The sequence below is a fragment of the Heterodontus francisci genome, chromosome 27 (genome assembly GCF_036365525.1).
Source record: "Heterodontus francisci isolate sHetFra1 chromosome 27, sHetFra1.hap1, whole genome shotgun sequence".
NCBI lineage: Eukaryota > Metazoa > Chordata > Chondrichthyes > Heterodontiformes > Heterodontidae > Heterodontus > Heterodontus francisci.
In genome coordinates this window covers 40,499,386-40,513,105 of record NC_090397.1, presented here as the reverse complement: position 1 = coordinate 40,513,105, position 13,720 = coordinate 40,499,386, and the positions used below count along the sequence as shown (strand labels likewise).

The following is a 13,720-nucleotide window of genomic DNA, read 5'->3' as shown; positions in this document are numbered from 1 at the left end:
TAACCAAAAAACAAGGTTTAGTTAGGTTGGTGGAACAATATAGAAGTAACTTTACTTTGTTCTGACATGTCTATATCTGATCTGGGAGTGTTGAATAAAATATTTTGGTTGCTGAAAGGTGTTCTATACCCAAATATAAGAGTGAAGTACTTCAAAAAAATCATTTCAGACTTGTTGGATACCATGTTTATCATACTTTATCCTTGTTCACTTGCTCTATTGGCCTAATTTGGTAGAATCTAATTATCTTTATTGGGGAAGGGGCAGATTTCCATTTTTACCTCCTTTGCCAAGAGTTAATACATCAGAATTAAATCCCACCATCAATGCTGATCGAAAGATGGCTATTAGATGCACAACAGCAACTAGGTGGCTGATCTCGAATTTTCTTCCTTGTAGGGGAATATCCTGCTGGTTATTCAGCTAATAATTTACACACTTTCATCTTAAAAACCAATTTCAAATTATAAGTGCTTGTTTGAGTCATTAGATTAAACAACTTATATTTATAGAGCGTCTTTAATATAATACTAGATCCCAAAGCACTTCACGGGAGAATTATAAAGCAAATTAGACACCGAGCCACATCAGGCGACATTAGGGCAGACAAACAAAAGTTTGTCAAAGAGGTAGATTTTAAGGAGCATTTTAAAAGGAAGAGAGGCAGAGAGGTTTAGGGAGAGAATTCCAGACCTTAGAGCCTAGGCAGCTGAAGGCATGACCACAAATAATGGAGCAATTAAAATCAGGGGTGCTCAAGAGGCCAAAATTGGATGAGCATAGGTATCTGAGGGTTGTGGGGCGAGAGGAGATTACACAGATGGGGAGAGGTGAGACCTTGGAGGGGTTTGAAAACAAAGATAAGAATTTTTTTTTAAAAAGCAACGAGGCATTGCTTGACCGGGAGCCAACATAGGTCAGCCAGCACAGGGGTGATAGGATTTGGTGCGAGTAAGATTTGGCAGCAGAGTTTCGGATGACCTCAAGTTTACTGAGGATAAAAATCTGAGACACCAGCCAGGAGTACACTGGAATAGTCAAGTCTAGAAGTAAGAAAGGCATGAGTGAGGATTTCAGCAGATGAGCTGAAACAGGGGCAGAGTCAGGTGATATTACAGAGATGGAAACAGGCGGTCTTAGCAATGGCATAGATGTATGATCGGAAGCTCATCTTGGGGTCAAATATGACTTTATGGTTGTGAACAATCTGGTTTAGTCTCAGACAGTTGCCAGAGAGAGGGATGGAGTCAGTAGCTAGAGAACAGAACTTGGAGCAGGGATCAAAAACAATGACTTCAGTCTTCCCAATATCTAATTGGATTAAATTTCTGCTTATCCAATCCTGGATGTTGGATAAGCAGCCTGATAATTTAGCAACAGTGGACGAGTCAAGGGAGTTGGTGGCAAGTTAGAGCTGGGTGTCGTCATCATGTGTGCTGTATTTTCGGACAATATCAAGGGCCAACATGCAGACGAGAAATAGGAGGGGCCACGGATAGATCCTTGGGGGACACAAGAGGCAATGGTGCAGGAAGAGAAACCATTTTAAAGTGATACTCTGGCTACGATTAGCTGGGTAAGAATAGAACCAGACGAGTGCAGTCCCACCAGTTGGACAACAGTGGAGAAGCACTGGAGAAGGATGTTTTGTCTGGGAGCTCAAGAATTGCAAATTATGTTTCAATATTTAAAGTACTCCATAGAAACCTCCATGAAATAACAAAAGAACTAACTGCTTTATAAAGACAACATAACCTAATACAGTACTTACTAATCCCATAGCAGCCTGTAGCTCATCATTTGTTCATTGTAGATCAACCCGGTTCTTGAAGCCATGACTGAAGAATAAAAAATACATTGTTCTGTATAAGCAACCAAATTTAGTGTTACTTAACTCCAAAATAAACCAATTTTAGCTTTAAAGCATATTCAATGACCAGTTTGAATAGATAACAGCAGAATTTTTGATATTTCAATTGCTTCAGTAACAACTTGGAAGATTTCTTTTCAAACACCAAGTGCGGAAGAAGGAAAGTACTGCTTCCGTCTGTCTCAAACACAGCAATTCAGGATTGAGACAACGGGAGCTGCAATTTTGTGTTTTATTTTTCTTCCCCCACCCCGGTTAGCTTTGATGGTTCAACTCTAACCTTATTTTGTTACTGGCATTCTGGTGGGACGGCGAATCTAGAGCCCCATGGATGTCAAGGAGCTTACCGGGTAAGATAAGGCAGAAAAACAGAGAACTCAATACTGCAGAAAGTCAAGCGGAGTATAGAAAATGGAGGGATGAAATCAAAAAGGAAATTAGGAAACCTAAGAGAGGACATGAAAGAATATTGGCAAGCGAAATTAAGGTGAACCCAAAGACGTTTTATCAATACATTAGAGCAAGAGGATAACTAAGGAAAGAGTAGGGCCCATAAAAGACCAAAAAGGTAACCTACGTGTAGTGGCAGAAGATGTTGGTATGGTTCTTATTGAATGCTTTGCGTCTGTTTTTACAAAAGAGGGGGATGATATAGATATTGTAGTGAAGGAAGAGGGGTGTGAAGTATTGGTTGTGATAAACATAGGGGGAGAAGAAGTATTAATGGGATTAGCATGTTTGAAAGTTGCTGAATCACCAGGGCTGGATAAAATGTATCTTAGGTTGTTGAAAGAAGAGAGGAAATTGCAGAGGTCTGTCCATCATTTTCCAGTTCTCAAAGGATACAGGTGTGGTGCCGGAGGACTGCTAACGTTGTACCTCTGTTTAAAAAGGGAGTGAGGGATAGACCGAATAATTACAGGCCAAATCAGTCTAACCTCAGTAGTGGGCAAATTATTGGAATCAATTCTGAGAGACAGAATAAACTGTCACTTAGAAGGGCACAGATTAATCAAGGATAGTCAGCATGGATTTGTCAAGGGAAGATCTTGTCCAACTAACTTGATCAAATTTTTTGAAGTAGTAACAAGGAAGATTGATGAGGGTAGTGCAGTTGATGTGGTTTACATGGATTTTAGCACGGTTTTTGACCAGATACCACATGCAGACTGGTTAAAAAAATAAAAGCCCATGGGATCCAGGAAACTGTAGCAAGGTGGATACAAAATTGGCTCAGTGGCAGGAAACAAAGGGTAATTGTTGACGGGAGTTTTTGTGCTACCAGGGGGCTGTTCACAGTGGCATTCCACAGGGCTCAGTACTGGGTCCCCTGCTTTGTGGTATATATTAACGATTCGGACGTAAATGTAGGGTGCACGATCAAGAAGTTTGTAGATGACACAAAGATTGGCTGTGTGGTAGATAGCAAAAAGGATAGCTGTAGGCTGCAGAAAGATATCCATGGGCTGGTTAGGAGGGCAGAAAAGTGGCAAATAGAATTCAACCCGGCCAAGTGTGAGGTGATGCATACGGGTAAGTGAAACAAGCCAAAAGAATACACTATTAATGGGAGAATACTGAGAGGTGTAGAGGAAGTGAGGGATATTGGAGTGAATGTCCACAGATCTCTGAAGGTAGCAGGACAGGTCAATAAGGTAGTTAAGAAGGCAGAGGGAATCTTTTCCTTTATTAGCTGAGGTATAGCATATAAGAGCAGGGAGGTTATGCTGGAACTGTATAAGTCATTAGTTAGGCTACAACCTTAGTGCTGTGTGCATTACAGAAAGGATGTAATGCACGAGAGAGGGTACAGAGATCTATAAGGATGTTGCCGGGACTGGAAAAATGCAGCTATGAGGAAAGATTTAATAGGCTGGGGTTATTCTCCTTGGAACGGAGTAGGCTAAGGGGAGATTTGATTGAAATGTACAAAATTGTGAAGGGCCTATTTACCTTAGAAGGGAGGTCAATGATGAGGGGGCGTAGATTTAAAATGATTGGTAGAAAGATTAGAGGGGAGATGAGGAAATTTCTTTTTACCCAGAGGGTGGCGGGGGTCTGGAACTCACTGCCTGAAAGGGTCAGAGAAGCAGAAACCCACAACTCATTTAAAAGGTGTCTGGCGATGCACAAATGCCGTAACCTGCAGGGCCACGGACCAAATGCTGGAAGATGGGATTAGACTCGGTGGCTTGATTTGCAGCCGGCGCAGACACGATGGGCCAAGTGGCCTCTTTCTGTGCCGGAAACATTCTATGATTCTAATCTCTTTTATCAGATTTCAAATAATACAGTGGGCTTCCTACAGTGTGGCAAATGCTGTCCCCTTAACAACTCTGAACTTTTAAATAATATTTCCAGCCCAAGTAATCTGCAGAAAGCCATTAACAAATTAACCCTCTTAATGGGCCACAATTCCACCATACCTCACCTAAACATGTGCCATCTCTCTTCAACCAAGTTCCAGTACTCATTTCATCAACCTAACCAGGAATCAATATCTCGTCCTGCTCTATCTTCATTGGACACACAATTGAAAATATGTGCTCTGTATGGCCATTCGTGTTGTCAATCATCTTCTTTGGCCTCCTTGTCTCGAGAGACAATGGGTAAGCGCCTGGAGGTGGTCAGTGGTTTGTGAACCAGCGTCTGGAGTGGCTATAAATGCCAATTCTAGAGTGACAGACTCCTCCACAGGTGCTGAAGATAAAATTGGTTGTCGGGACTGTTACACAGTTGGCTCTCCCCCTGCGCTTGTCTTTTTTGCTGCCAACTGCTGCGTCTCTGCGACTCGCCACACTTTAGCCCCGTCTTTATGGCTGTCCGCCAACTCTGGCGATCACTGGCAACTGACTCCCACAACTTGTGATCAATGTCACAGGACTTCATGTCACATTTGCAGACGTCTTTAAAGCGGAGACATGGACGGCCAGTGGGTCTGATACCAGTGACGATCTCGCTGGACAAGGTGTCCTTGGGGATCCTGCCATCTTCCATGCGGCTCACTTGGCCAAGCCATCTCAAGCGCCGCTGGCTCAGTAGGGTGTATATGCTGGGGATGTTGGCCGCCTCGAGGACTTCTGTGTTGGAGATACGGTCCTGCCACCTGATGCCAAGGATTCTCCGGAGGCAGCGAACATGGAATGAATTGAGACTACTCTCTTGGCTGACATACGTTGTCCAGGCCTCGCTGCCGTAGAGCAAGGTACTGAGGACAAAGGCTTGATACACTCGGACTTTTGTGTTCCGTGTCAGTGCGTCATTTTCCCACACTCTCTTGGCCGGTCTGGACATAGCAGTGGAAGCCTTTCCCAAGCGCTTGTTGATTTCTGCATCGAGAGACAGGTTACTGGTGATAGTTGAGCCTAGGTAGGTGAACTCTTGAATCACTTCCAGAGCATGGTCGCCGATATTGATGGATGGAGCATTTCTGATGTCCTGTCCTATGAATTTTTGTTTTCTTGAGGCTGATGGTTAGGCCAAATTCATTGCAGGCAGCTGCAATCCTGTCGATGAGTCTCTGCAAACACTCTTCAGTGTGAGATGTTAATGTAGCATCGTCAGCAAAGAGGAGTTCCCTGATGAGGACTTTCCATACTTTGGCCTTCACTCTTAGACGGGCAAGGTTGAACAAACTGCCACCTGATCTGGTGTGGAGGAAAATTCCTTCTTCAGAAGACTTGAACGCATGTGAAAGCAGCAGGGAGATGATCCCAAACAGTGTAGGTACGAGAACACAGCCCTGTTTCACGCCTCTCAGGATAGGAAAGGGGTCTGATGAGGCGCCGCTATGCTGAATTGTGCCTTTCATATTGTCATGGAATGAGGTGATGATACTTCGTAGCTTTGGTGGACATCCGATCATTTCTAGTAGTCTGAAGAGACCACGTCTGCTGACGAGGTCAAACGCTTTTGTGAGATCTATGAAAGCAGCATAGAGGGGCATCTGTTGTTCGTGGCATTTCTCCTGCAGCTCGCGAAGGAAGAAGAGCATGTCAATGGTGGATCTCTCTGCTCGAAAGCCACACTGTGCCTCAGGGTAGACACGCTCAGCCAGCTTCTGGAGCCTGTTTAAAGTGACCCGAGCGAAGACTTTCCCCACTATGCTGAGCAGGGAGATTCCACGGTAGTTGTTGCAGTCACCATGGTCACCCTTGTTCTTATAGAGGGTGATGATATTGGCATCGTGCATGTCCTGTGGTACTGCTCCCTCATCCCAGCACAGGCAAAGCAGTTCATAGAGTGCTGAAAGTATAGCAGGCTTGGCACTCTTGATTATTTCAGGGGTAATGCCGTCCTTCCCAGGGGCATTTCCGCTGGCTAGAGAATCAATGGCATCACTGAGTTCCGATTTTGTTGACTGTACGTCCAGCTCATCCATGACTGGCAGAGACTGGGCTGCAATGAGGGCAGTCTCAGTGACAACATTTTCCCTGGAGTGCAGTTCTAGGTAGTGCTCCACCCAGCGGCCCATTTGCCTGCGTTGGTCAGTGATTGTGTCCCCTGATTTAGATTTGAGGGAGGGGGGGCGATTTTCTTGATGGTTGGCGCAAAAGCTCTCTTAATGCCATCATACATTCCTCTGATGTTTCCGATGTCAGAGGCCAGCTGAATATGACTGCATAGGTGTTGCCAGTAGTCATTTGCGCAGCTACTGGCTGTTCTTTGTGCAGCGCTTCTGGCTGCTTTAAGTGCTATGGATGTTAACTCGCCGGGGACTTTCTTGTAGTTCAGCAGTGCAATGCGCTTAGCGGCTATGACAGGTTCCAACTCTTCAAAGTGAGATTTAAACTAGTCTGCTTCACACGTTTGCCATAGGTGGTCATTGCTGAGTCATAGATAGCGTCTCTGATGTGGGCCCACTTGGTCTCTGCATCCTCTGTAGGAGTGTTTTGAAGGGCTTTTTCAAGTGAATTTAGAAACTTATGTAACAGCTGTGGATAAGAAATTCTGCTGGTGTTGATGCGCTGGAGGCCCTTCTGCTTGGAGTGATGCAGCTTCTTTGGTTTGAGCGTAACATTGCTGCACACCAGGGAGTGGTCGGTGTCGCAGTCCGCACTGTGGAAGCTGCATGTGATTTGAACGCTGTTTAAAGAGGCTTGCCTTCTGACGATGAGGTCCAGCTGGTGCCAACTACATGATCTTGGGTGCCTCAAAGAAACCTGGTGACAGGGTTTAGTATGAAAGAACGAGTTGGTGATGCAGAGGTTATGATAGGTACACAACTCAAGCAGTCTCTGTCCATTCTCATTCATCCTTCCAATGCCATAGCGCCCAAGGCAGGAGGGCCATGAGTCATGGTCGGCCCCAACCCTGGCATTAAAGTCCCCCAGGATGAACAGATGTTCGGTATTGGGGATGCTACTAACGATATTATGGAGTTTCTCGTAGAACCGGTCTTTAGCTTCAGGTGGGGAGCAGAGCGTTGGAGCATAGATGCTGAGTAGGTGTACTGGACCAGAGGCGGTGAGCAGTCGGATGGACAGTATGCGTTCCGAGCCATTTGAGGGTGGTTCTATCATGCTGAGCAAAGAGTTTCTGATGGCGAAGCCCACTCCATGCTGTCTTGGTTCTTCAGGATCCCTACCCTGCCAGAAGGTCTAGCCTTGCTCTCTTAGAGATACGCTCGCAGGGAGGCGTGTCTCCTGAAGTGCTGCATGTCCACATTGAGTCTACTGAGCTCATTGTTAATGATGGCGGTCTTCCGAGAATCGTTGATTTGTGTAAGGTCATCCGACATGCCAGGACATATAGTTATAGTGCGAGGGGGTGGGGGAGAAGGGGGTGCGAGTGGGGTGAGCTGGAAGGGGGAGGGGGCACGAGGGAGGAGCGGGCGGGGGAAGGGGGTGCAGGTAATAAAACATTTCATCAGCTCCCACCATTGTCCTCTGGTGATCTGAATGCTGGTGGGGTACCTTCATTAATTGTTTAGTCGTAATGCACTTAAGAAAGGACCTCAACATGTCAATCATAATTCACTACTATGCACTTATGAAATGAGGTTAGCAGAACATCATATTTTAATTTAAAAATACGGAACAATGGAAGCACTCAGCCGATCAGGCGCTATTCGTCAAGAGAACATTCTGGATATTGAACGCTACTGTCGAATCTTAATATCCGAATTTAACACCAAATTTTCTCAAAAAGTGAAAAGTGGAATTAACCGTTAGTTGTTATTTATGCTGTTAGAGTTTATCGAATTAAAGTTGACTATCGAAAGCTGTTTTAAAGTGAAAATGGCTAACAATCGGATTTACAACATTATGATGGGGTCAAACACTCAAATTAATGAATGGATAACTACGGAATTAATTTTGTAGTAACATCATTTTCTTTACACAAAATAAGATTAAATTTAAGGACCAAAATTAGGAAATTAAAATCAAATGCTATTCCAATTTTGTAACTTTAGAAAAAAAATATGTATATTTGTGGATTTCACCTGAACTATAATCTCTGTGATCCAAGAAAGAATCATGTGACAGTGAACGTCACATAATTTTCTGGAGAACAGAATTTTTTTTAAAGAAATCACCAAACTTCCAAATAGATTTGTTATCAACTAACAATACTGGTATTTTAAAAATTAGCAACTATGGAAAGAAGTATGTGACTTTACCGTAAATTGTGCAGCTCTGAACTCAACAGAGCAAACACCGTAGAACACAACTGCAGCCTGACAACACTTCAAAATGGTGATTTTGGTGATGCAACTGACGGTCACAGGGAGGGAAAAATCATAAGGAAGGAAATCAGGGACGAATACAGAATAAAATCCGATTGCTGGGCAATGAGGGCAATTTATCCCAAAGCAGAGGAGAGCACACATGCGCAGGGCCGCCCCGGCCGCCGGGCCAATGAGATTGCGAGGTCGCTGAGGTCAAAACATCCGGTATAATGAAATAAAAGCAAAATACTGCGAATGCTGGAAATCTGAGGTCAAAACATCCGGTGGCGGCTTCGGGCCAACCGAACTTCATAGCGGAAGTGACCTATGATTGACAGCACGACCAGCCATACAGAGCGCGAACATCTTACGCGTGTCCAATGGCGAGGCAGCGCGGGAAGGTTAGGTTGGCTGAGCAGAAGTTAGGGGCGGTTTTGGAGCGGATGGCGCAGGGTCTGTGCCGATGGTAGGATGTGGTGCTGAGGTTGGTGAGAGGGCTGGCAGCTGTATCCAGAAGGGGAGGATTGTACGTGCGTTTGTTGCAGGTTAGTTCGAGCGGCAACTTTCATTGTCTCCGGTTTTCTTTAATATTCAGGTGAAGTATCATTGTCCATTCAGGTTCAATGGGCCGATGGCTTCTTTCTGTGCTGTCTCATCCTCCAGGTGAGAATATCTACTTCGGTTAACCGCTGCATGTAATGGACGGAGCGAAGCTGCTTTTAGCTGGGGTCCGTGTTATCTTTTTTAAATTCTGTGCTGAATAATCATATCCAGGCATTATGTATATATATATTTGACGAGGGTTTGGACGCTTGGGGAACTCACAATCTCCATACATTCCGCCCAGACATGCACCTTGGAGAGGTCACTCCTTAGTTGCCTCACAGCGACTGAAACAACACGGAAGGTAGCAGTTACGGGTTATAAGTCCAGCTCAATTGGCGTGGAGATTGGGTGCCACGGGTTGCCTTTGATCTTTACATCTCACTGGACAGCTACTGCCCGCCTCAAACCGGGCAGCTCCCGGTCAGAAAGGTTCTGGCCCGCCACAGTCCACCTGCTTCAATGGGTGCTTGGAGCTCAGAGTCATTGCCCGATAAGTGGACTGTAACACCGCACCAAACAGCATGCCAAAAAAGGAAAGAAGGTACCAGCCGTTTGTTTTGCAAGCTGGAACGTCAGAACTATGTATCCTGGCCTATCAGAAGACCTTACACAAATCAACGATTCTCGGAAGACCGCCATCATTAACAACAAGCTCACTAGACTCAATGTGGACATTGCAGCTCTTCAGGAGACACGCCTCCCTGCGAGCGGATCCTTAAGAGAGCAAGACTACACCTTCTACTGGTAGGGTAGGGATCCTGAAGAACCAAGACAGCATAGAGTGGGCTTCGCCATCAGAAACTCTTTGCTCAGCATGTTAGAGCCATCTTCAAATGGCTCGGAACGCATACAGTCCATCCAACTGTTCACCGCCTCTGGCCCAGTACACCTACTCAGCATCTATGCTCCAATACTCTGCTCCCCACCTGAAGCTAAAGACCAGTTCTACGAGGAACTCCGTAATATCATTAGTAGCATTCCTAATACAAAATATTTGTTCCTGCTGGGGGACTTTAATTCCAGGGTTGGGGCCGACCATGACTCATGGCCCTCCTGCCTTGAGCGCTATGGCTTTGGAAGGATGAATGAGAATGGGCAGAGACTGCTGGAATTGTGTACCTATCATAACCTCTGCATCATCAACTCGTTCTTTCATACTAAACCCTGTCACCGGGTTTCATGGAGACACCAAAGATCAAGTCGTTGGCACCAGCTGGACCTCATCGTCACAAGGCGACCCTCTATAAAAAGTGTTCAAATCACACGCAGCTTCCACAGTGCGGACTGCGACACTGACCACTCCCTGGTGTGCAGCAAAGTTAAACTCAAACCAAAGAAGCTACATCACTCCAAGCAGAAGGGCCTCCTGTGCATCAACATGAAGAGAATTTCTTATCCACAGCTGTTACATAAGTTTCTAAATTCACTTGAAAAAGCCCTTCAAAACGCTCCTGCAGGGGATGCAGAGACTAAGAGACGGCATCTATGACTCAGCAATGACCACCTATGGCAAACGTGAGGGGCAGACTGGTTTCAATCTCACTTTGAAGAGCTGGAACTTGTCATAGCCGTTATGCGCACTGCACTGTTGAACTACAAGGAAGCCTCCAACAAGTTAACATCCGTAGCACTTAAAGTAGCCAGAAGTGCTGTGCAAATGACTACTGGCAACACCTATGCAGTCGTATTCAGCTGGCCTGTGACACTGGAAACATCAGAGGATGGCATCAAGAGAGCTTTTGGACCAACCATCAAGAAGATCACCCCCCCCCCCCCCCCCCCCCCACCCTTCAAATCTAAATCAGGGGACACAATCACTGACCAACGCCAGCAAGTGGACTGCTGGGTGGAGCACTACCGAGAACTGCACTCCAGGGAAAATGTCACTGATTCCGCCCTCAATGCAGCCCAGTCTCTGCCAGTCATGAATGAGCTGGATGAACAGCCAACAAAATCGGAACTCAGTGATGCCATTGATTCTCTAGCCAGTGGAAAAGCCCTTGGAAAGGACGCCATTATCCCTGAAATAATCCAGAGTGCCAAGCCTGCTATACTCTCGGCACTTCATGAACTGCTTTGTCTGTGCTGGGATGAGGGAGCAGTACCACAGGACATGCGCGATGCTAATATCATCACCCTCTCTAAGAACAAGGGTAATTGTGGTGACTGCAACAACTACCATGGAATCTCTCTGCTCAGCATAGTGGGGAAAGTCTTTGTTCGAGTCGTTTTAAACAGACTCCAGAAGCTGGCTGAGCATGTCTACCCTGAGGCACAGTGTGGCTTCCGAGTGGAGAGATCCACCATTGACCTACTCTTCTCCCTCCACCAGCTACAGGAGAAATACCGCGAACAACAGATGCCCCTCTACGTTGCTTTCACAGATCTCATGAAAGCCTTTGACCTCGTCAGTAGACGTGGTCTCTTCAGACCACTAGCAAAGATCGGATGTCCACCAAAACTACTAAATATCATCACCATCTCATTCCATGATAATATGAAAGGCACAATTCAGCATAGCGGTGCCTCAGCAGACCCCTTTCCTATCCATGGTGGCATGAAACAGGGCTGTGTTCTCGCACCTACACTGTTTGGGATCATCTCCCTGCTGCTTTCACATGCGTTCATGTCTTAAGAAGGAATTTTCCTCCACAAAAGATCAGGTGGCAGGTTGTTCAACCTTGCCCGTCTTAGAGCGAAGACCCAAGTACAGAAGGTCCTCATCAGGGAACTCCTCTTTGCTGACGATGCTGCATTAACATCCCACACAGAAGAGTGTCTGCAGAGACTCATCGACAGGATTACGGTTGCCTGCAACGAATTTGGCCTAACCATCAGCCTCAAGAAAACGAACATCATGGGACAGGACGTCAGAAATGCTCCATCCATCAATATTGGCGACCACGCTCTGGAGGTGGTTCAAGAGTTCACCTACCTAGGCTCAACTGTCACCAGTGACCTGTCTCTTGATGCAGAAATCAACAAGCACATGGAAAAGGCTTCCACTGCTATGTCTAGACTGGCCAAAAGGGTGTGGGAAAATGGCGCACTGACACGGAACACAAAAGTCCGAGTGTTTCAAGCCTATGTCCTCAGTACGGCAGCGAGGCCTGGACACTGTATGTCAGACAAGAACGACGTCTCAACTCATTCCATCTTCACTGCCTCCGGAGAAACCTTGGCATCAGGTGACAGGACCGTGTCTCCAACACAGAAGTCCTCGAGGTGGCCAACATCCCCAGCATATACACCTTACTGAGCCAACGGTGCTTGAGATGGCTTGGTCATGTGAGCCGCATGGAAGATGGCAGGATCCCCAAGGACGCATTGTACAGCCAGCTGTCACTGGTATCAGACCCATCGGCCGTCCATGTCTCCGCTTTAAAGATGTCTGCAAACGCGACATGAAGTCCTGTGACATTGACCGCAAGTCGTGGGAGTCAGTTGCCAGTGATCGCCAGAGCTGGCGGACAGCCGTAAAGGCGGGGCTAAAGAGTGGTGATTCGAAGAGACTTAGCAGTTGGCAGGAAAAAAGACAAGTGCAAGGAGAGAGCCAACTGTGTAACAGCCCTGACAACCAATTTTATCTGTAGCACCTGTGGAAGAGTCTGTCACTCCAGAATTGGCCTTTATAGCCACTCCAGGCGGTGCTCCACAAACCGCTGACTTCCTTCAGGCGCTTACCCATTGTCTCTTGAAACAAGGAGGCCAAAGAAGAAGAGATTTATAATATATGTAATTATATAGATACACCCAGGGAAGGGAGGTGAGTTATCCAAAGGATGGGGGTGGCAATGTCAGTGGTATTTTGAAATGTGTAATGACCTCGGAGCTATGCGGCTGGTTTAGTTGTATCCTTTGTTACTAATAATGGGTGTTGGGGTGAACACAACAAAATAGAAAACTTCTGAAAGTGACTTGTGATTTGTATGAAAGTGATGAATTTTATTTCATTTCTTATTCGGAAAATTATAGAAGTAGCTCTCATCTGGAAGTTTAATTTGTATTGCTGAGCACTGACAGTGCAATATTTTGCTGATAACGTTCACTTCTAGTTCAACTATTTCTACTGTTGTTGCCATGACGGCATTTACTCTTCTGGGGAATAGCTGTCTGTCACTTTATCCAAGGGAAACTTCTTGGGTCGTCCCTCGGGATCAAGGAAGACTTCCATTTGTTTCAATGAGTTCTGAGATGACAAGTTCAGTGTGTGCCAAGGGAACGACCCTTTATGTGAGCGTAAACCTGGAGAAAGGGCCATCATCGCCAAGCTGCCTGCTCTATGCAGGCACACCAGAATCCTGATTAATAATCAGGACTGCTTGCTGATTTCATTTGTCTTCCACCCCCAGCAACCACCACCACCTCTGCTTTCCTTTTCCCTCATCTAGAGATGCAGAATTCAGCTGTAGCACCTCACCCCCTACAAATGTTGTGGGTGAGTAACCAGCTCAGCACATATCGGGATTTGTACCTGTTGGACTGTACATGTCGAACACATTTTTAGCACGACCTGAGGAGGAAACCGTGTCGTGCGATTACTACTTAATTCTAATGATGAGAGTGCATAGTAG

The 13,720-nt window shown here is 45.9% G+C and overlaps 2 protein-coding genes across 8 annotated transcripts in view; one reads left to right on the top strand and one right to left on the bottom strand.

Annotated features, from left to right (window-relative positions):
• Positions 1 to 8,728, bottom strand: part of hdac10 (histone deacetylase 10) — a 50,814-nt gene extending 42,086 nt beyond the window's left edge. For all 5 annotated transcript variants that reach the window (XM_068059171.1, XM_068059172.1, XM_068059169.1 and 2 more), the window contains exons 1-2: positions 8,493 to 8,728; positions 1,772 to 1,838 (exon numbers count right to left, since the gene is read on the bottom strand). In XM_068059171.1, coding sequence (XP_067915272.1) covers positions 1,772 to 1,836 — 65 coding nt within the window. In that variant the 5' untranslated portion in view covers positions 1,837 to 1,838; positions 8,493 to 8,728. The remainder of the gene's footprint in view (positions 1 to 1,771; positions 1,839 to 8,492) is intronic.
• Positions 8,729 to 8,967: 239 nt separating this feature from the next.
• Positions 8,968 to 13,720, top strand: part of tubgcp6 (tubulin gamma complex component 6) — a 61,672-nt gene continuing 56,919 nt past the window's right edge. For all 3 annotated transcript variants that reach the window (XM_068059165.1, XM_068059166.1, XM_068059164.1), the window contains exon 1: positions 8,968 to 9,085. The gene's annotated coding sequence lies outside the window, so the exon portion shown is untranslated. The remainder of the gene's footprint in view (positions 9,086 to 13,720) is intronic.